The sequence below is a fragment of the Gavia stellata genome, chromosome 23, assembly GCF_030936135.1.
Source record: "Gavia stellata isolate bGavSte3 chromosome 23, bGavSte3.hap2, whole genome shotgun sequence".
Taxonomy (NCBI): Eukaryota; Metazoa; Chordata; class Aves; order Gaviiformes; family Gaviidae; genus Gavia; species Gavia stellata.
Window position 1 is genome coordinate 6047051 of NC_082616.1, and position 24495 is coordinate 6071545.

The following is a 24495-nucleotide window of genomic DNA, read 5'->3' on the forward strand; positions in this document are numbered from 1 at the left end:
ATAGGCATCCCACTCTCCACTTTCCGGCAATACTTGGGCAGACCAGCTAGGCAGAGAAGGACAATAATAGTTTTTCCACATTTACATGGACATCATTAGGCTTGGTGGCTCATGGAGATTCAGATGGGAGAGACAGCACTTATCTTCAAAAAGACAAGAGTAAAAATGGTAAATTAAAAATACAGAGCTTGATTTGCTGCATATGTGTGGAACGGAAGCAAAGTTGTTGAATCTCAGAATACATAGAGCTGGTACATGGCTGTTTGCAAGATTTAACCATTAAGAGGATTTAATGAAAACTTTTCTTACTAGTATGAGGTAGGAGATTTCTCTTTGAACTCTAAGCTGTTTAGCAAAACAAAGCACTTGTATTCAGTTTCACTGTTGATTTACTGCTCTTGAAAGATGCTGGCTGATATAAATATTACAATAGCTGACAGAGATCCTAACATGGCCTTGAAGTGTCCATGGAGTAGATAAAGCGCTCCTGGTTTCGTGTACGTTTTCTGTGCTGCCATTCAAACAGGCCTCAGCTCTCCTGATGGCAGAGATGAGAGCTGTTTTGCTGCCTACTTTGTTTTTGGTCTCTCTTTTGACCCTGGGAGATGGTTTGTGATATGAACACCACTCTGTTTAGAATTGCTCCAAGATAAAGCTCACTTCTCATAACCCCTTGGGTAGCCTAAATGGAAAGTTTACTGAATCCTTCGGTAAATATTGATGTCGACTGAGTTTAAACCAGAGAGCCAGAAATGAACTGTAATCATTCTGTCTCAGTCTGGTTGCATCACTTTCACAAAACTATTGATCTGTTTCCAGATCTGCTCAAGCATGCAGGGCACATCGAAAAAGCTGGATGCAGACGAACGTAAGCTGGCTCTGCCCAGGCCAGACATTCTCGTTACGTGGTATTACATTCTGTCTTGTAGCAAAAATTATTAGCTTGGTGGCAGGGATGTAAAGCTTCTAGATTGCAGCTGACCGTCATCTCCCTTGTTCGTCGGGCAGGCGCAAAAGCTTGCTTCAGTACACACTCAGTTTGAATCTACTTCCAGATGTGAGGAGATAATCCAAAACTTTGGGATCACCGGATTTTGAAGCTTGATTCAATCCCCACCAAAGCACTGAGATTCTTCCTGATGCAACTGATGAATTGCGGAGCCAGGTGCTTTGAGATACAGGAGGTGTGCACTTGTGCTGGTCACTTTGCTTGGAATAGAGGCTTGCTCTTGACAAGGTACTGACAATTTTTGTCCAGTTTATTTTGAAACTTCTTGGGAAAAAAGTTTTCTACATCCTACTAAGGTACCACAGTTTCAATTTTTTTTCTGTCAGGAAAATTAATTTACTGATATTCAACCTATTATCTTCTTCATAATTGCATCACTCAACGTCTCTAAACATGCCCTGTAGTACCACTATCCTTTCAACATTTGAAAACTTCATCTGTTCCCCTTTCAGGCTAGTTTGTAGTTGAGAAAATCCCTCCTTTCCTGACCTGTTATGTCCAAGATGTATGCATTCCATTTTAGTGTTTACTTTAAGTATTGTTTTCTTACATAAACCTTGCACATTCATACAACAATCTCTGTTTTGTAGTTTAGAGCAATAGTTTTAAGGAAACCTTCCAACCCTGCCCTCACATACAACCCCATACACTGAAACGATAGAAATGTTAACCTTTAATGCTGGTTCCTGGCCAAAGACATTAAATGTTACCCCATTCTTTTCTGGAAGTCCAGTCACTTAATGCCAGGAAATAAAAAATAACCCTGATAAATTTCCTACAGTGTTAGCATTGAATCCTGAGGAACTTCTAATGCACATGGAAAGGCACTGGACAATATCTAACTGATCAGAGAGCTATTTTCTGAGCTGGAAGGGAAAATACCCAAATTAAATTAAAAGCAGAGGGAAAAAAAAAAAAAAAATAAGCCAATCTGTTTTGATCAGTTTCTGGTGCCCCATAACTCCTGCCCTGCGCCTTGGCCTATCTGACTCCTAGGTAAATATGTGGGCAAGAGAGCAGAAGCCTACCACAAACCATGTAAGAATACAGTAACTGATTAATCCTGAACTGGAAATGGTAGAAGCCAAGGAAAACATTAGCTGGAACTTAAATAATAGAAATATGATTTAGCAAGTCAGTTTAACTTATGCCCTGGACACTGCCAAAACTTGTTCATGCTTTTTGTACTGAAGATTGATGGCTAGATGGTCTCTCTCAGTTTGGAACGCAAATGGAATATATTTGCTCCTAGGCTAGTCCAAGTTAAGAACCAGCTTTCACTAGTAGTTACATTTACTTCTGATGATCTTTTTTTTTTCTTTTTACAATAATAGAGACATTAAAAAGCAAACAAACATACACTTCTTGCTATTTATTTGACAGGTAGCTTGAATGCTTCCCAAGTAGAGGGGCCAATTCTGCCTTCAGTTGTAACCAAGCAAAATCCGTGGCTTATGGTTTCAAACACAGGTCTGATTTCCAGAAATGCTCATGTTGGCTAACAACAATCCTTTTCAAATTTTGCCAGCTGGTAAGTCCGGGCTTATGCACAGTGTAAAAACTTTAAAATACTCCTAATGGAAACAGAAGGCAAATTTTTTTCTGTACCATCAGCTTCACCATACTAAGACTATGGTGTCCCATATAACAATATTTTTTCAAAGAAGGAAAGCTTAGTGGGTTTTTTTCATCTCTGGAAAAAGTATTTCTGTAAATATTTGCCAAGCAAAACTTGCAAGTCGAGATATTTTAACTTGGACAATAGCTCTGACCAAGTTATTTAAATTTTGTATTAGTGGTCCCTGAAGCATAACTTAAGTCCTTTAAGGGCTGGGGGGGGGGGGGGGGCAGTATTAACTATTGTAAGAAGAATATATTAACAACACTCTACCTCCTCTTAAACCTCTAGATGAATGTTAATTTGGCATCTGGCAAATCTTCAAGAAAACTAACATTAGCCATTTGGGGTTGGAAAATTTTAGTCTCTTTCAAAAATCATGGGCCAAGAAAGGGAAGAACATGCACACACAAAAAAGTAAGAGTATTTCTAATATGTCTTTCTCCAGCTTTTCTTTTGCATATGAAATGTTATTAGCTACTTACTGGATTAGACTACATGGCCTGTGAATCTGTTCCCAGCAGTGCTGTAAGGACAGATCAGCTGCATGTGTCTCGGGTTGGCAGTGATGGCAAGGATACAACACCATGGGGTGTGGTGGTATTCTCCCTCAAGTCAGAGCAGACTTGCTTTGCAACAAAACCACAATCTTCAATTTCTGATCTGCTTAGACTATGAAAACAACTAACCAACCAACCTAGCTACTGCTAGGGCTAGTTTCCAGTGAGAGACTATTAGAGAGCTGAGCTTTGTTTTTCTTTTACTTCATGCCTTTCACGAGCGTAGACACTCAGGGCATGAGTGGTCTTAACATTATTTAGCCCTTATGGGGCTGAAGGAACTTTATGGTTCCTTTTTAGTGATGTTCTCTGAGGTTTAACATGGTTTTATTTTGCATTCCAACAGAAGGTTCTTCGAACTTTTGAGAATGAAATCTCCTTTGAAAGTGAACTGCAAAACTAGAGGAAAAGAAAACTCTATATCAAATACACATCTGGAAATATAACTATAGTTATTATAATTGCAAATATCTGACAGTGGGTTTGTTCCCACTGCTCAGACTGATCTATGCTTCTGTGTCACCAGTCTACCTTCTTGCTCCCTAGTGGTCAATACCCAGGGTAAAGGATGTAAAAGTGAACGAAACTCAGCAGCTGGAGTGTTTTCTGCAGGCCATGTGACTGATGGGGATATTTGTCAGTAAAATGTTGGTGGTCCACTTAATTTCTGCATGATCAAAGTCCTTAAATCTGAGCTTTCTTTTAGTAGTGCCAAGCTATGTTTATTTGCAGTTTTGCTCTGTTTATTCTGGTTGAAAGGAGACGTTCAGCCTGCTTTGGATCAGCTGATCTGCTGCCGACCTGTTTCAGCTCTGAGTGACAGGTGTTTAGATAAGGACTGATTTGTTCTTTGCAGATGGAAAATGTTAGGTAAAAAGAAAGCACTGACAACTGTGAAGTTGTGATGACATGAGATTGTAAAAGATTCCTTATGAAAAAAGGTAATCAGCTCAACTGTGCTAGCATTTCTCAATAAAATGGCATAAACGACTGCCCATCCAGAATGGCTGTATTTCAGCAACGCATGGTATGACCCCTACATGTAAAGTTTAATGTTGCTTTCACAAACCATGTCACATCCTGTGAACGAGTGGTTCTGGTTCCCTTCTCTTTGGTGCAAGTGTCGCTACTCCCAAACCTATGCTTCTCCTACTCCTCCCACTCTCATCATCGCCACAGTAGCCTTGCCTAGATCCCTGCAAACCCTCTTACTGTCCAGAGCCCTGCTTCTTCAGCCCTTCCCTCCTCTTCATGGTCTCTACACCTCTCCCTGCTCCAGCTTCTTGCCCACCAGTGGCTCCCCCTCCATGCCGTCCACCAGCCCCATGGCTGTCTCCCCAGCAACCTTCTCCTGACTTGAGCGGTTGCCAGGATGAAGGCCAGGATGGTGAGCCTGGCTGGTGCCTGTGCTTTGCTGCTCAAGTCTAGTGATGGTTTGTCCTTCTGGTTGGGTATAAGATGCAGCACACTAGTGAACCGGAGCTATCTGACTAGGATGCCTTATAATTACATGGTATTATTGATGTTGATGTTATCTGATGGATTCTCAAAGGCACTTCTCTCATTCAAATTCCTCCAGGGACTGGGGCTACATGAAATACCACTACGTAATTCTTTGAAAGCCAGCCTTTTAATTGTTTTTCCTGTAAAAGTGTGAGTCCATTAAATCCAGCACTAATTACTAGAAAGGTGCTAATATCACTTGGCCTATGTTTAGCTTGAGTTTTTAGATTCTAACAGCTGGGTAAGAACTGGGCATGAAGAACTTAATTAGTTTTGCATAGTTGTCTTTTGATCTGCCTGTGCATAACAAACAACTCTAGAAAACTCAGCTTACTCATTTAGCAAAACTCCTCACCTATTATAGCTCCATGAATTTTATCACATCTTTGACAACATACACCAGCTGATGATCTGTCATGCTCTCACAGTACATCTCCCACTCCACTGTGATTTGCTAAATCAACATTCAGAACAATGCACAGGATCTAACTGGAACAAGTTACACGAGGGCTCAGACTGATAAAAGGGAAATCAATATATTTATAAGATCACAGTCTGCTATTGTAACCACCACTCTCATTAGGATTTCTCTCAGATACCTAAAGTCAATGTACACTTCACTCAATGTATCATTCTGTCCTCAGAAATGATAAGGAGTACTCATGTTTCAAAAACACAAACATACCTGTAAATGCCCTCCACGAGGATGATAATTTTTCTCCACGCTCTGTGGCTTCGAGGATGCCCATATATTATTGCATCCCTCAGCAACTTCTCAAGGCTCTGCATATCTTTATTGAAAAATAAGAAGGAGGAAGAAGGAAAAACATTAACAAAGATTTTTCTAAACAACTTTTGATTTTCTACTGGGCACTATTTTTTCCTATAGAGAAAAAGACAACATTAAAAAATATGTGTCCTGAAGATAAACTTCCTTTATTAGTAGGCAAGACCCAACAATTGATTTAATTTGCCTGAATGCAATCTAGTGATAAGGAGAATTACAAAAAGCTTCCAATTATGCACGTTATCTGGGAAACTCCTAAAAATTCTTGGCATACATTTTTATTTAAAGGCAAAAGGGAACCCCTTTGCTTAAGTACTGAGGCTAATTGCCAGCAGTTCTCTGTATGGGTTGCTGATACTCATGTCTCAAGGCTTCCAACAGTGAGTTTTCAGTTATTTTCCAACATCACCACGGGCTCATGAAAAACATGCGCTGCTTCAGAAAAGGTTTGGATCAGGCTGTGTGAAGCACGTCAGGATGGCAGCAAGAGAAATCTCGTCTTTCGCAAGAAGGAAAGTAAGTGAAGGATTGCTGATGAGAGAGGGAGAGACAAGTGGATACAAACACATGGCATGGATACACAAATTTGGTGCCAAAACGCTTGGCACTGGTGAGACTTAGATATAAGGAGGCCTGGAACAACGTTAGAAACTTAGCTGCTTTCTCAAGGGCTGAGTGTGGATAATCTAATAAAATTCTTGAAGGAAAGCCACTGAAGTTTCGAAAAACACGGAAGAAGCAAGAAAAAACATCACAGGAATAAGAGTCAGACCAAATGTGACTCTCAATGCAGAATTGAAATCTAACCAGCTTTCTGGTGTCTGCACATGAATGAAGACTCTCCAAAATGAATTATTCTGATACTTTTCAGGAATCTAGATTAACATTTCAAAATGTTTTCAAGGAACGTCATACAGAGACTCGTAATACTCCAAGGAACACTACAAATCAGCTCAAATTGTGAGCTGAGAAAATCAATGGCATTTTTTCATGGTATAACCCCACTTTTTCAGCAACACATCTTAATGCAGTTATTATAACCTTCTAAAATAGTACAAGGCTAATCTTTCAAATACAATTATCCCAACTGAAGAAAATACACCTTAGCTATATTAATGTTGACCTATAGCTTGGTTTCCACCTGACTGGAACCCGGCCATTTGCACAGTAACTGTCCATCATGAACAACCTGTGTCCTGGGGGATGGCCAGGTTATGACGTGAATCCTTCCACCCTGGTACCTCACTTCTTGCTGGTACCATTTACTGATCTTGGTGAAAGATAAATTTCTCAGAAACACCTGTGCCAGTCTGCACCTTACCATGTAATCTTTTGACATAGCAAGACCTTGCTATAACTTACAAAGCACAACACATGCACCAGAAGTTGCCCCTTATTTCAATGGTGCAATCATTTGCACAGCTCAATAAGCTCTGAGATGGAAATGCTATTATGAATAATGCAATGCAGACAGCACAGTTTCCACTAGATGGCACTCAAGGAAATAAAAGTTCCTTGGTGCTTTAAAAGGGGAATTTATAATCCAGCTGGTTTGCAGTACATGCGTATTTCACAGAAGAAAGCTGCTCACCTTCTCTTTTGTTTTGAGTAGATAATGTTCAGAAATCCTTTTGAGTTCTGAACATTAAAGAACTCCCCAGGATAACAGAAAGCTCACTCAGTCACTCAAAGTAAAATTTGGGCACCCCCTTTTCTGCACTGAATTATTTCTCTGCCAATGTCATTGTAATCTAAATCCTTTTGGGACCTTTGAAACCCTCCTCTGAATCACACAGGGTCTTTCAATTCAGTATTCTGTCTATGTATCAGTCCAGATTGGTTCTAGGCTTCAGGAAAGTCAGTTTGCCCAGCCCTCCAAGCTAAAAGCATGACTTGAAGATTCAGTTGTTTTAACCACATGAAAAGAAAGAAAAGGAAGAGGAAAGGATAGAGAGAAGTGAAATGTATATAACTGTTTAATAGAGCTGTTCAAAAAATACATGGATGTGAATAGCTCCTTTGCCCAAACTGGTGTGGAACGTGAGACTGCTGGTAAGGAAGAACCTCTCCAAGGGATGAGCTTTCCTGACTTTACACATGACAATCCTGCTGGTGTACAGGCTAAGGACACGTCTGTTTGCAGGAGCAGGGCTATCTCACTTTGGTTTTGATGTCTTATTCTGAAAAACATGTATGTGTGACCCTTTCTTAGGCCTGTAACAGTCAACACATAATTTGTTTAGGTGCAAATGAATTTTACTGACCTTTTTACTCTGTGCTTGTAGTGCCTCATTTGGAAAGGGGAAATCAGGAGGAAGAGAAAATCTGTTATCTTTATTCTTCCCCCCAAAAGACTGCTTCTGTTATTCAAAGTGAAGATGCAGTGCTCTCTATGTGCTTGTGTTTAGACTTCCCAGAAAGTGGGATATACTGAACGCCCTGAAAAACAACAGTGCAAACCCAGGTGGCTTTTGAATATCAAATTATTTGCCCATTAAATATAGTTAGACTGTGAAACACTGGGACACTGAGATAATGAGTTGCATGAGTCCATCCTGAATAACAAGTTACGGGGAAAATAACTGTCCTTCCTTGCTTGACCATCACCAGCCCAGGCTTTTCAGCGGTAATGGGTAACAACCGTTCACCAGCCCAGGAGGTGGTGTTAAGAATTTCACTCGATTAACTACTCAAAGCACAACCAAATCTATCCTTGTCTCAGTTTCCACCTTCTCCCTATGGCATATTGTCTAGAAATGGAAGATAAAGTTTCCTAAGAGGGGACAGTGGATCTCTTAGGGTTTTTTTGAATTTAATATAGACTTGCATAATCCTTTTTTGGGATCCTTTAGAGTTACTTCAACAGAAACACCGATGACACAAACTGCCAGTGGGTCGAAGCGAGCCTGGACCTGGGCGGGCAGCCGTGTGTCATGCTGCCTCCAGTGCAGGTGGGACTCCAGGCTCCTGGAGGGGCCCCTGCCCTCTCCCAGGCATGCTCAGTGCCTCCTCGCAGGGAGACACAGCGTCTCCACCCCTCATCCTTACATTGCAATGCTGGGGATGTCATCACCATTCCTCTGTGTAGGCTGGAAATTTCCTGTGTGATGTCAGCTGAATTCTTTTTAACTGAAATAAACAGGCTACTACTATCCTTATCGCATTCTTCTTTCCTTTTCTTTGCCACTCTTGTTTTCAGTTTCTCCCGTTTTGCACTCTCATGCAAGTTCTTGCAGACTCTGTGGCTACCCGTCCCTTCTCAGCCTCCCATGCACCACCTCTCCCCTGCCGCAGTGCATCTGCTGCAGCATCCGCCTCCCTCTCTGGCTCTCCCCGCACTGGTACCTTTCCTGGTCACTGTCCTTTCGTGGGTGACTCGAGTGACTCCAATGCTGTCCCTCCTTGCAGATCCCTAAAGCAACAAAGGGAAACCACCACAAGGGTTTTGTTGATCTAAACAGTAACTATAGGACTGTAGAAGGTGGTTTTCATTCTAGTAAAAACTAGGTCTTTGAAAAGTCCCCGACTGCTGCCACAGCTCTGAACAGCAAAAGCATCTTTAGAGTCATTTCCCTGAAACCACAGCTTTGAATTTCTTCGTTTGGAATGGGGTGGTGGGAGTGGTGATTACTGCAGCCATAGTTAACAGTCTGAGGCTCCCCTCCCTGCTCCTCAATAAATATATATCTCTGTGAAAGTAAAAAGCATTCACTCAGGAAAGCTTTCTATTCACACTTGGCAGGTCAGGCACGGCTTTCTCAAATCAGAGAGGGCAAATGCAGACACAGCATGGTGGGAACAGGATATACCAGTCTCTTCTCTGTGGCAGCGTCTGTATGTGTCACAGGGAAATACTCGCCAAACTGGATTAGGCTGTGGTCCACCTATCTGGTGCAATAATCTTGTCTCTGATAGTGGCCAGAGGCTTCAAGGAGGACAAAACCTTAGTGGGTAATGTGCCTTTCATCCTGCTCTGTAATAGCTGTTACACTGCCCTCCCTTCTTAAATTCAAGGGCCACTTCCACCTTTGGAAAAAACTAAATTAATTAAGGAACCATGCTGTACTAAGCCACTGCAAACTCTTTGGTTTTTGCAACCAAAGAGATTTTTCGCTAATTTTTACCTGTTCATTTATCTCTTTTGTTTCCCCCCTATTTTATTTGCTTGCTTGCTTAAAGGCATGCACTTACAGTTTTCCACTTCTTTTTTCTCCTCTTTCCTTCTTTTTTTTGCTAGAGAATATATTTGCACTGAAAGGTGAGGGCCTTCTGCTGCCTAAAACTTATTTCAGTGTTAACTACAACTCCCTCAGCTAGCTGTGTGTTCTCTTTAAGGTGTCCTTACGGCACCCATATTTGAACTCCAAAGTGTTAATTTGACTGAGTAGACTGAGAAATGCCAGAGTTGGATTAACATAAACTTACAACTGTTGTCCAAGCAGGAAACTATATTCTGTATGGAAACCCGAATGGCTCATACCTGCATGACACACTTCTGTCATCAACCACCTGATCTGTGAGAACCCAAAAACCCCTTTACTACTTTCACAACGCTCTGAAAAGGTGCGTAAGGAGGAGCTAGGAATGTACTACCGTGATTCCCATTTCAGATGTGGATTCAAGCACCAGATTAGAGGCCAGATTTTCATCTAACCAAGGTGCTTGGTTGTGCCTTGCAATTGCCTGCCCTCCTCATAGTATCACCTGTTCTGATTGCGTGTTGAAGTGTCCTTGCAATGAAGAGAACTGGAACTTTTTCTTCCACACAGCTTGATTTCTGTGCGTAGTCATGACATTCCCACAGACTGCTCAAGCAATTGCAAATCTAAACCTGAAAATGTGACTGCAATTGAGTTGCTTGATGCTATATGGGGAAAATGTAGTAGAATTATAAAGAATAAACAAATCTTAAGCCTTGTACAACACCTTCTTATACAGGCTGATATGAACAGAATTCACTTGGATGTAGTTAGTCAGTAGCATACTCATCTATCCACTGAATAAACAAAGATAGGCTCTGACCTGATACCAGTATAAGACCCAAAACTGCTCGACCAATACAAGGCCCAGAATTGCTGTGACAGAAAACCCTTGATAAAAATCACAAGGTGATTAATGGTTAGCTATTTGGTTTTGCTTTTCAAGTTTTATTGGAAGGGTCAAGGGATTTTGGCTAATATTTAACCAAGATAAAGGTCAGAAGTTCTGAAAAAGTGCTTTAAAATATATGATATTAATAAAAGATAGTCTTTAAAAAAAAAAAAAAAGAGGAGGTGATAAGTCAGCCTCTCCCTGGGCCAGGAAATAAAAAAATCCAAGAGTGTAGCCCCCATATAGTTGAAGGACCCCCATGCAGGTCACCTGGGGAGGGTGGGAGTGCCCAGACCTGGTAAGGGTAACATCAGACACCTTCTGGCACAAAACCAACCAAGGCCAGGCCACTACTGCCACAGAGGCAGGGAGATGTTTTAGCCTCCCACCTTCCTCCCACTACATACTAGTTTGTTGGACCATGCTGCTGGCCGCTTTTCAAGTGTAGAAATGCAGCTCTCTTCTAGCTTCCTAAACAGATCACTGCCTGGGAAGTGGTAACTTGAATGGTGCCCACACCACAGCAGGGGAGACAAAAGGCAGATGCTTTATGGGCAGGTCAGAATTATTTTAGCCCACTAAAAACACTACCTGCATAAATTCAGGGCTGCACAGGTCCTAAAATAAAAGAATAAAAAAATTAAAACCCCCCTACACCCATTCCTGAGAGCAGGGGCTCCAGGGGAGCTGAGCTTTGCTGCTAGTAGCCACAAAAACTCACAAGTCCCTGGAACAGAAAAAGTCCCTTAAAGGTCCGATACCCTGTGGCATACTGGTGTGACCTTGGCAGGGCAAAGACTAGCAATAGTGCTAATGAGAGCCCACAGGAAGGGAATGCCCTCTTCAGTAGTTTTTAGTTATAGGGCTGAAATGGAGTATTCTCCTACATTTCTCTCACACAGATGATCTGTAGGTGTGTCCCTGTGCATTTCTCTCAGCCCAGGCCTGTAAATTCCTGTCTGTTTACAAGGAAGGGATTGTTCACTGGCAGGCAGGATGCAGGGCACATTCCTATGTCCACATAAAAATGGACTTATCGGTCCACAGCATATTTTTGTTCTTTTATTCACCTTAAGACTTGAAAACCTTCTCATACACCTGTGCAATGTTTTTGTCAAAAAGGAGAAGCATCCAGATGCCTTTTAGTTTTCTTAGGAGAAGCATAGAGGTCTAACAATTTTGTCTGTTCTAGAAAAACTATTTGGAATTTTTGTGAAAAGTGTAATGCCTAGGACAGCTACCCACTTATTGAAATAGAATTTCATTAACTTTTGTAAGAATAAGGATTATATTATACATAATTAAGGTAATAGGTAGAAATTACTTCTTGGCTTACTAATGAAATAAGCATAATTATTTACTTTTGTGTAATGACAAATAGATCCAGTATTACAGATCATAATAAATAACATGAAATAAAATAACACAGTTTTACAAAATTAGCTACAGCATAGCCTTGGAAAGATGAATGTGCTTCAGTAGCAAGTTTAAAATGGCAGGTTTTACTCTCTTTTCTGTGAAATATTTTTGTCATAGAACAAAGTTTCCTATAATTTTTCTTTTAAAAATAGTTTTTGCATAACAGGGGGAAGAAAGGGAGGGGAGAGAGATTTACAATACCAAGCTTGTTAGAAAGGGAGGTTACTAGCACACACCTGTGTGTGTTTTTTTGTATAATATTCAGGAAGTAGCTGGTTCAGAAAATATACCATTACTTCACTAAATTGTTACATTAACTATTCCTCCTCGTTTGATAACCATTTATAATAACTGCAATAAACATTCACACCTCACCCTTCTCCCACTGTCTTTTCTACACATGTGCAACCAAGGAAGTTGGAGCCAAAGCAAATATGTTCTAGGCAGTTTTATCAAGGGTATTACACAGCATTTCAAAAGAGGCTGATGTAAGCAACAAGGAGCATGGAAGAAAGTCTGCTTTCTCAAGCTACATTCTAATAGCAAAAAGGTAACTTCAAAATCTGCTGCCTGATTTGAATTTATTTTTGATTCTCCTGCACAGAAAGAATGTCTCAGGCACTAGTGGTGGTACCGCTTGGCATCTCTTTTATTGTCTTTAGTGCAGGGCAATACTGGGTCAAACACTGTGTGTGTAACTTGGCACAGCTCCAAAGGAGATGAGCCAACTCGTGCCAGCACACATCTTGGCTCCGTACATACAAGTAAGAATGAAATGCACATTAAGCCCTAATCCTCTTTGGGATAGGACTCAGATTTATTCTTTGTTTCTGCACCTTGCTGGAGAATTGTTCCAGCTGCTCATCAAAGGGCACTAGCCAAGCCTTTGACACAGTAACATCCTCCAGTTGATGCCCAGGGCCAAGCTCTTTAAGGGGTCATTGATTTCTTTATATGAAATGACACACATCAATCCCTGTTCTTGGAAAGAAGAGGCGAGGGTATTGCCTTTTTGTACTAGAATACAGAGGAGGATTTTAAAAAGTAAGACAAAACACATTACTACCTGATGCTGAAATTTATTCTTGTTAATGATCTTCAAGTGGTAACTCAAGGTGCAATGCTTTCTATTCATCCACAGGGCCAATACAGCATAAGGAACCTTTCTTTTGCATCAAGCAATATGACATAGACAATGGCTTAATTCCCCTATTCATAAGCATGACAACGACAGCACTAACATACTCCGACAATTTGGGCATGCGTGTGCATGCCTGTATATATGCTATATATCCACACATTAGCAAGAATGATAGTCTGGGAGCATAAGCAACACAGCTCTGATCTAAGAAAACAAACAAGCACCTGCCTAACTGAAAAGAACCCTCCCAACCCAAGCTGCAATAACACAAGATAGTTATGTGTGTCCCTAATTTGCTGTACTGACTTGTATTACATTGCTCTGTGACAGATCGACAGAGAACAAGGCTGTCTACGTCGTTTTGGGTGAAACTGTGCATCCTACAAAGGCAGTCCTGCTGGATCACACTTTCCACTGCTATCCTCCCCCAATACACATACTATTGTCTCCAAAGCAAAAGGCACAGACATACATTTCTGCACATGCGATTTTAAAAGCTGTTGGGATGTGGAGAGAACACAAACATACGAAGCTGCTTCACATGAAGTGCTCTCTAAATGCAACTTAGCTTGAGACTCAAGGCCTACAAAATTGTGATGACAAAAGCTGACACTCAAATTCCAAACAGTATTTGCGTAAGTTTCCACAGTTTCATTTTGAAAATAAGTTAAGGTGATGCCTCAGAAATGGCATACAAGACTGACTTTGGCAAATTGGATCTCTAATCTAGAAAGCAATGAATTTTTCCAAAGCAACCTGGATGGGCTTCAACTGATGTTTGCCAAGACCCTTAAAGGGACTATCTACATTTTCCAGTGCTGGATTAGTGCTTTTTGGATAAGTCACTATTATTTTTATGTTCATACATTATTCACAAAAGAACATCAGCTCTAATTTATTGTAAGTGCAAGCAGAGGCTGATTAGGTATCAGCTTCTTGGGACAGGAATGAAATATTGGGAGATGATTAGAGACCAAATTCCTTAAAGCAAGAACGACAGCTCAAAGCAGTGCCTTCACTGCTTCCCTAGCAGTTGAAAGCAATACACTCCTCAAACTGGAACGTTCTTTGAAATGCTGTGGGAAGCAACACAAGCCAGCTGGGCTGCACGCAGCATAGATGGGTGGAGAAGCTGAGAGCATTTGGATTTGGGTAGTGAGAGGTCACCCCGCAAGATGTGATGCAAACCTGTTTGAATGGGATAAGGGACTGAACAAACTAAGGAAGAGTTGAGAAAAGACTGGTATAGCAACCATGCCTAGCATATCCAGATTTGTGGAAGTGAACCAAGTTGGGGTATGCTACAGCCTAATCTATGGATAATTACTTCTGTAAAAACATTCGGGTTCAGATGATCTTTAATTCTTGAATGATCTTCAGAAATTGCTTCTTGCCCAAATTATGAATAGATATTAATTATAACAACATATAATATTATAATTATAGTGTGCTTTTCATTCCAACAGATCCTTAGGCCTTTTACATCATATGCATAATTCATTTTTGCTTCCCTCAGGGCTGAACACAACACTTAATAAAGAGAAGGGACTGTATTAGCTGTTAACAAAGGTGATCAGACCTCTTTTCTCATTCCTCACCACTTCTCTAGCTTCTTAACCTCTGTTGCAATCACTGTCTGGTGTCAGCATTGGGGATAGAAAGGGGAATTGCAGTGAGGAATGAGGGAGAAGAACAAGCTCTTGACATCAAAGCCTATCACAATGTCTCTGACAGTGACCACAGCAGCATTAACTAAATAAAAGTTAAAAAACACGAGTATTTTAGAAGATAATTATATGGTTGCAAAGTTAATGTGTGATTTCTATACTAAAACTATACTTCAAAGAATATTTGGGATGATGCTCTTGATATAACCATATGCATCTTTGGTATAGCCCCCTGGGAACTCAGGGTAATTGTATCAAAGTAATGTCACATTAATGTAACTCTGGTTGCACTGAACCTGCTAGAAACAGAGGCAGGAAATATGGAGTATTTTTTTGCAAGTATGTTTGTACTATTTTGGCTATAGTGACAATAACAATAAAACCTTTATGACAGCACACAGTCGTTCAGCATGTCAAAAGGACAGCAACGAGATTAGGACTCTGGATCTTTAAATTAAGGTTCAACCTGATGACCCAAATCACGCACAATAGCAATTATAATATTACACTATTAATTTTTCCCCATCAGAAATTACTCATAATATTGAACAGTTAATCCTTCTGCCTGGACAAAAGTATTATCTGGGAACTGACAGCAAAGCAAGCATTGAAAGGAAGCCTTCTTGCCTTTGAGGTGTGAACAACTCTGTCTCTAAATATTTCCAACTTCAATACTCACTATTATGCTTGAAGATTCTAATAGTAGCACCTGAAAGCCTCGCACCAAGAACGAGAGAAGTGTGGTTCAACTCATCACTTAAAATGAGGCAGCCCTGTGGAGAAGAAGTACAATAAGCATCTGCATGAACTGGGAGGGTGTTGACATGCGTGCATGTATGTGTCAGCATACACGCGTGTCTAAGATATAGCATTGCACCAATTAAGCTGTAAGTATTAAACATAAACTGGATTTTCTGCCACTTTTCTGAAGGGGCCAGGACTCACTGCAAAGGCAAGCAGAAACTGTGGGATCAGATACTCAGGCATTCCCAGGTGGTGCAAAGGGGCAAAATATTTCCTGTAACTGGAAAGTAGTGAATAACCCTAGTAGAGATTGACTGGTTTATAGTAAAATCAAGTGATGTTGCTTCCTCTATCACCTGTCTACAGTCTATTTTGTGTTGCAAGGAAAATGCAGTCACCACCCCATATATAAAGACTGCATGACAATAAGGTAAGGAGGAGTAATACTGAGGCTGGCCTGACATCAGCACTTTGGGCTGCAGAAATGAGATCAGGACAGATCGATGCCTCATAAATTCCCCTTCCATTAAGATGTGAGTGGAGCCCAGGCACCAGGCAGAGTCTTTCTCTGGTAAATGCATATAGAGTTCACCTGTAGTATATTTTTCATTAATTAACTCAGCTGAAAACTCATTTTCTTTTTAGAAACTAAAATAGAAGTGCAGGAGAAGTAACTTTGTATATTACATTAACAGGAGCCAGGATTCACAGTTGAAATTCAAGCTGGAACCATAATTTAGCTCTGCTTTCTATTACACATCTTGTGCTGTGGTTTCATTACCCAACGGGCAATACAACATTAAGTAAATACTTATTTTGGAAACACAGATTATGCCTAGGTTGAGAGATACTCACACAAATCTGCCTAAAGACCGGTATGCAGACCTAACAGTGAGAGTGTATGCATCTTGACAAGAAAATGTAGCTGCTTGGCTTAGCTGCTTGGTTTAATTATAGAGGAAAATTTAGGAATAAATCTCCCCAACATAGGGCAATTATGTAATATATTATGTACATACATATCTTACATATTATATATAATACCTTATAATAAGATTACATAATATCAATATTTACCAAATTTTTATAGTTATATTTTATATAATACATATAGTAATATCTTTATTTGTGCCACTTATATCTAAATATCCCACCTCTGACAGAGGCCTGAGTCTCCACATGAGGCCAGCTAAGTGAGTGAAAATTATTTTATAGCTAAGCAAGGGACAAGTATCTTATGCTGTTACATGTGTCTGCAATTTCAAATTTCATAAATTTACCTTTCTTAATTCTCTGTATCTGTTCCCTTTGAAATTGCTGGACAACTTCTCCAGCACTGTTGCAGATTGAAGTTCATGTTCTGGGCAGCTGAAGCAATTCTCCCTGCCCAACCCTTGTGTACATGTACTTGAGAAATCTCTTGCAAAAGTTGGATTCATCTTCAATAGTGAGTGAAGAAGTGACTTCACCTCTAGGCTGGTGCTTCAGAAGAAATCTTGATCATACACCACACAGTGAGTTCATTCCATCTCCACCAAGAGGGAAATACTGTTTCACACTTGCATGAACTAAAGAGGAGCTACCCGCTTTCCCAGGTAACAGCACAATATATCTGCTTGTTATGTCAGGAGTTGTGATTGACAGGATGATGGATTTTCATGCCATTGTGTTAGGTACCCCAATTAGAGATGAAGTCCCTTCAACACCAAATAAGAACTCAACTTTTGTCATATGGTCACAACCTGAGACTTGCATTTGCTGCCAGCTTTCTTTGCAGGGCTGGCTGGAGATCTGTTCATCAGGAATGCTAAACACTGTGCTTTCTCTTTTCTGAAAGTGTTGTAAAAAATATCCTAATCATCATCTTTCACCACAGGCAGCTGGGCAATATCTCTGCAAGTAGCCCGAATACTTCATCCCACGACACCTGAGACATGGGATGCAACATTTGCTTACTTCCTAGGGAGAAGCAACTTTGTTAAGAGAAGCTAAACAAGCATATCACTCACCCTCAAATAGATAAGATATTAAGTACATGTGATAGCAACACCCAGAGCTAGAAAAAATGATGAAGGAGCATATTTACGGTCACAAGGTTATCAGCCTTATGATTCATGCATTTCTGATATCAAGCTTTGTTCCTCGATCAAGCTTTTCCACTTAATGCATGCCCAGCACACTGCAACAATTGTTAAAACAATTAATAAACGATTGTTCTTTGTGCTCCTTAAGGAAGTACTCACCTTCCCAACAAGGGCTGGAATATTCATTGAGTTAGTTGCAAAGCCCATGCCAAACACCATAGCATCTTCCACACCAAGGAACTTGGCCACAAGTTTCTCTAGTTCTACATGTTTGTCTAGGGTGCCTGCAGAAATAAGCACAGGGAATCTTAAATCTCATTAAACTGTGAAAGTGAATAATTCTAAGAACATAAAACATACAAAAGACCAGGCTAGAAGTGTGTCATTAAGCTATATGACATTAAGTCCTAATGAAGGTTCTCCATTTGTATCTTGTACATGTGGGATAATGCAAGAAAAAGCAAGGATGCAAACCAGCTGTAACTAACGCTAACAAATACTGTTGCTGTTAAGGTAGCAAAGCAGTTGCTTTGGGAAAAAGTTTCCTTTTTCCATAACATTCCTTTTGACATAGTTTATTCTGAAGAGTAACTTTTTGTCTTTTCTCCCCCTGCAATGAGGACAAAACCACCTCCTTTTTATAGGAAATGTGGGACAAACATCTTAGGTATTCTTGAGTTCTCTCTGGATGTGAAAGCAAAAACCGATGACAGCAAAATTCTTCCATTTTTTCTTGGGTGCCTATGTATGTGATTTTATATGGATAGACAAATAAAAGTGTTTTCCATCTTTTTCTACTTTGGAAGGTGAAAAGCTATGCCACTCTCCATAATTTATGATAACTCTCCTCTTTCCTCCCTCTCAACAGTCAAAAATAGATGATAAGGCAACACTAGAGAGCCTTCTTTATCACTTATTACTTATCTAATATTAGTGCCTGGAGTGTCCAAACAAATAAGGTACTTCAACTATCCAACAAAAGCAGTATCTTTCCCGCCCAACTCACAATGAAGGATGACAAAATACAAACGGCAACAAATGAAAGAGTGGTGTTAAGAGATTGAGATAACAAATAACTTTGAACAGTAATGAATCATCTCAACTTGCCAGCTCTCTAGTCTTTGGTTGCCTGGCTGTGCATTGCAGGTACCAAGGCAGAAGGAACTCTTACAGGATGATCTGTGGGGAAGAAAAGAGAGTGGCCTGTGGATTCTGACAGAGCATTTCCCCTATGAATAAGGCTGTAAGCAGGGAACAGAAGAAAAAAATTAGGGAAGTGAATATCTCACCTCACTTGCGCTGCACAAATTGATGTCACAATAATATAGGCAAAGTGAATTACAATTGATGGGAACAAGAAATCTGTGTTCACTGTGAGGGACAAAGGGTAGATGAATGGAGGAAAGAAGAAGCTTGGCTAGAGTGTTTTGGCAAGAATGATGAGTCAGAAAGATGATCTTACCTTCATCATGGAGGCAAGCTCATTAAAAAAAAATCAAATAAAAATGGCAGCAGTACAGTTTCAGCAACAGCACTAATTCAGCTGTTTACAGTGAGGTAGTGCTTTCATCATTTTTTCTTGTTAAATATCCAAAGTAAGAATGGCATTCACTTGGATGAATGCAGGCAGGTAACTCTCCAATAGCCAGGGAGATAAGGAGCAAGGATCATTTGGCTTCTGGAAAAACCTGGATTACATGGACAGTGGTGCCATGATTTTGCACAGAGCCTGCCTGGGTTCTGCTAGACCTGAGCCAACTCCAGCAGAGCTTCAAGAGTGTCTGTGCACTCATTGTATTACATGGGATGTACGTTGAGCTGGGCTGTCTCTGGATCTGTGCTCTGATAAGTTAGGTAACATGATGCAGAAAATTTGTCTCTGCAGAACCTCTAGTAGATGTGAGCTGACTCTGCATGAAGCTCTTTGAGGATGGCTACTTTTTGCATTTGTAGATCCCAAGACAGACAAGGATATGTGTTGGCTCTGCACACAACCACTGCTTAGTAGCTAAGCTCCATGAAACACAAAACCACATAGTGTTTCAGAGTTGAGCTGCTCACTGGAGATGTGTGTGAGAATCTATGTCTTTACTTGTAAGCCCAGTAGGTGTCAGGGTGTATTTCTATGGTTAGGTCAATACTTTTTTCATTTTGGGACCAGTTAGTCTTCATCCGGGTTACAGCACTCATTGACAACTGGGGTTCCAGCACCGCCAGCTGCCCTAGTGTCCCTTGCAGATGTTATTGTGTTGCTTGAGAGCTATTGGCACACAAAGAGAAGATGAAATCTGAAATGGAAGCTTGAAGCCAACCACACTATGCTCACAGCTTGAATTAGAAGGAGTTTGTGAAAGCGTGAGAAACAAGCAGTGTGTGCTTTGCAAGGCAGGCATTTTTAAGGCATGAGAAAATTGTCCCCAACTCTTCCAGGGGTAAATTTGACACTACTGGGCTGGAGTTAAATTGCTTTTTGGGGTTGCATCATGTATTTTCTGTTTTTAGAAACAAGAAAAGCCTGACTCACTACAGATTATTCTGTTCAAGCATCTACTAGATGAATCAGAAAGGAACAGCACATTTTTGACCTATTTTTACTGATTTTGTGATGGCGAAGAATGAGACTTTCTGAAAGTGACCAATTCCTACTTATTATTTACTAATCCTAACAGTGAATGCAGATGATATTGTATATCGCTATTGCCTACAAATCCTGGAATACAAATTGGAATCAATGGGGGTTCAGTTTGCAAAACCAAAACCTGAATGACAAGGATTTGCAAAATGAGCCCTAGTTTTGAATTACTGTAATTATAATGGCAATATTGTAAGTTGTAGGTGAGGTGTTGCAGAAGCAATACAATACGCATCAGTACTGACAGTGGGAGGTTTGTGACAGCAATATACATTGAGTAGAGCTGACAAAGCATATCAGCTTGCATTTTCCCAGGTTTAAAGTAAAAGGGGTATTTATTTAATAAATTATGCAATTATTTAATCATATCAGAAGATTTCTCCAGTATGGGTCAGTCCTTGGCCATCACATAAACTGCACCAAGTATATCACTTCTCTCTACTGGATGAAACAAGGGGTCAGATGTGCTCTGCTGGAATGAGGCTTGTCCACTAGCGTTCCCAGCTAGTCATAGCAACCACCCCAACAAGCATAAACAGCACTACCAGACAAATGTAAATTTGATCCAAAGGAACTTCCACTGGCAAAAGCTGCTACATCTCAAGCTACATAAGAAAGGCAGTAATTACACTGATCTTCATTAAATACAACCTTAGCAGTGTCAAGTCAGGTTATCATGGCCCTTAAAATGTCTTGTATTCTGCTGAATTCAGACCAGCACCATGATCTGGTGAATGAAAAGTGATATACTAGATATATTTTTATTAATGCACTGTATACACAGATACCTTCTGTATTTGTCCTACACACAGGCATTAGAATTTTTCTGCATACTCTACCTGCTCTGATTTTTATGCTGACTACAGCTTGGTTTGACCTGAGAAATGAGGATACAACTAAATAATGTATGCCATCTTACTGACAAAGATTTAAGACAAAAAGGAAAAGAGAAAGCTACTTGCATCTTTAAGAGACAAAATGGAATACTTTCTTTTGAAAATTATTCCTCACTGCTGAACAGTTACAGCAGGTGTTACTGTGTTTCAAGATTATATAGGTGTTATGGAAAGTAAAATCGAAGATCTTACCAAAAGTGGACTTTCACAATGTTAGCCACCTCCACAGATTCCCACACTTTTCAAAGCAAACCCCTTCCTTTTCAAAGTCTGATGACCCAGTTCCCTCCATTAACTTGCCACTGCACTCTGGGGACAGGAAACATGAAGTGTTTTGGCAGCTTTCATAGGCTTACCCATGCTCTTGGGTTGAAAGTCACTGTCAGTCTATTAGACAGAAAGCTTGAAAATGCACTTTCCGTGATCCACACAGTTCATTATTTAGCTTTGACTCTTTCAGCTTGGACAAGGTGGTTTATGCCACTGGTTAGTCTGCCCAATACAGTCTTTCAGGTTCTTATGTGCTAATGACATGTACTGGTTAAACTGCCAGCACTGGCAACAGTATCCTTTAATAGAATTTTTCGTTTGGAATTCTGAGACTCAAAGAAGACAGGAAAATATCTGATTGGTTCAAGTTAAACAAAAGCTGAAAGAGTAAACTGATATAAGCAACAAGTCATTGAAAGAAAAAGAACAAATTCCCATAAAAGCCACTTCCACGTATGAACAGCAACTGGGAATCTTAGGGATCGCTGATGTGACTCATCAAGGTGACTAAGAACCATTACTCTATGGAAATGGTGATTTGTCAGAGGTATCCTTAGGAGGATGGGGAACAGAACAAAACACCTAAACTTCCGTGCCACATTTGAAAGGTAAGGTCACAAACTCACTCTAGTAAAATATTTGTCAGAGATGAAAAAATAATATTACTGAAACACATACACACTTTTACAAAAGCAAGATAGGATGAGTTATTACTAGAAGGATGAAGAAACAGAAGTTGTAGAAAGTGTATTATTTATTTACACCATTCTACATAGTTGATGATGCAGATGGTGTACCACTGTCCTACAGAGCCCACTACAAGAGCAAAGCCTAAACTTGTAGAACGATACATATTGGCAAGAGAGAAGCAGAGAAGCACACAGTAATGTTATGTAGTTGCCTCATTTAACACTGCATGTGCATAAAAGACCCCCAAAAGAAGTAGGTTTTGAGGTAGCATTTGAAAGAAAGGAAATGCTCAAGCATTCTTAATGTTGCTACCAGCTGATAGAGCTTTCATACCACAAAGATGCTGCGGGTGTCATAGATATAACAACGTACCTGTGTAATTTACTGATCGTCAGAAAGGAGTAGATTCATTTTAACAAAACTTCCAGCTTAAATTAGATCTTCCAGTTTTATTTACTTTTTTCCTTTATAAAAACACAAGGCTAAAATTTATAGTTTAAGTCCAGCTTCTTCATGCCAAAGCCTGGATGGCAGTATCTTAAGTGTCTAAATATTTGCATGTACGTAGATAACAGTATATATTGGAGATATTTTAGGTTTTAAACAGGTCACACAACTTTTAGTTACTCCTGATGCCTTCCATTCCACCTGCCAGAAGATGTTCAGAGCTTAATCATGCTTTGCAAAGCATACTTTTGCAATGGTGAAATACCAGGAACAAACTTGACCCTTTGATCATAAGTTGGATCAGTTATTTATGAGAGGGTAGGCAAGAAGGAAAATGATGTCAGTAGGAGATGACAAAGAAGGAAAATTCCTCTTGTGAACTGTTTCCTAATTTATACCATACTCTATCAGAAAGTAGCCAAGATTATGAAATATATATATACACACACACTAACTCTCATTTATGTGGCTGTATTTCTCCTTAAGCTCCTATTTGGAAACCGTAAATTATTGAAACTTTAGTTCTTTATCTCTTTCTCCTAACTGAAAAATGGACCATTTATTTCTGTGTTTGTATAGTACGGAGTTAGAGCCCTGGCCCTAATTAAACCTTTGAAGTGGTATAAAAGAAAGAAGGGCCAAATAACTATTTTTACGTTCTTGAAATGCTGCTAGAAATTCATATTAGGCCTTAAAACCTAACAGGAGGAAGTGAAGGGGAGGGAGCTACTTTTGTATTTTGAATGTTGGCATAGGTTTTCAGATCTGCTTTTTAGAAATCAGATCACAATCAAATATAAAAAATCCTTAAACAAAGAAAAAGCCCTACAACTGAGTGCAAACTAGGCGTTAAAAGGTAATCTCCTAACCATGCCCTCCAGAATGAATCACTCTCTAAGTGTTCTGTGCAGGCTCCATCTTGTCTTTCGGTCCAAGGCATAATCACAGGAGAAGGATTTCAAAAGGCAGGAATCCTGCTTGGCTGCTTAAGTAGCACTAATGACACATTTGCTCCTGTTACTCAAGTATATCATCTCCATAAGGAATAATGGTGAGTTAGATAAATAGAGCATTGGAACTACCAGCTGCTCACGTGACACTTCCCATCCGTCACCGCCCTGGCACTAAGCCTAGGAGCATTGAGGGCATGATAATCTGCCTTATCTTAGAAAAAGTGTAACATGACTGATTTTATTATCATCTGCAATTAGCAAGCATGAAACAGTGTTAAATAATCATTTTGTGTAATTCTCCCTTAATAATTTCAAGTTACGTTGCTTAGAAAAGGTTGACTATAAACATAAGAATGACAGGATGGGCTCGGACAAAAGGATTGTGAGCCTGCCTCCAACAGCAACCAGCTCCCAATCTAGCCATTAAAATACATTGATCTGCATGGGAAAAAAGGACTTCGCATTCAAGTTGTCATTCTTTTCACTACATAGAGGGAATACATGCTACTTCAAATTTATCTAGATTCCTATTTGTTAGCATTTTTATTAAGGTAAAAAATAACACTTTTGAGAGGAAGACTGAAATAAATAAAACATAAATAAGACATAGTATAGAGATTTTTGAGGAATAGTTGACATGAAATACCCTAATGTTCCGAATACTCCAGTTACTTGAATAGCTGATTTCCAGTTACTTAAATCCTTCAACATTTAAGAATTACTGTCACAAACCCAACGTATATTCCTGGAGAACAAAACTTCCTGCTTTTTCATGTCCCAGTTGGTTTCTTGACTTATAATGAACTAGCCAAAGAAATAAAAAAATTTACTTTTTCTGTACCTGCAGGAGGCACTGCTGCTGACAAAAGCTGTTTTAGTTTAAACTACACGCATGGTCAGTTTTGTCAGATATGGCAGGTACAGATCATTGTGTCCTCCCTTGACACCTCACACGGTTAATGCAGCAACTTTTCCCCTGGCTTT

At 39.9% G+C, this 24495-nt stretch overlaps 1 protein-coding gene across 1 annotated transcript in view; it reads right to left on the reverse strand.

Annotated features, from left to right (window-relative positions):
* Nucleotides 1-24495, reverse strand: part of SPTLC3 (serine palmitoyltransferase long chain base subunit 3) — an 85087-nt gene that overhangs the window by 20903 nt on the left and 39689 nt on the right. Inside the window, exons 5-7 of the mRNA XM_059828586.1 lie at nt 17783-17907; nt 15475-15568; nt 5376-5481 (exon numbers count right to left, since the gene is read on the reverse strand). Of these exons, the coding sequence (XP_059684569.1) occupies nt 5376-5481; nt 15475-15568; nt 17783-17907 (325 nt within the window). The remainder of the gene's footprint in view (nt 1-5375; nt 5482-15474; nt 15569-17782; nt 17908-24495) is intronic.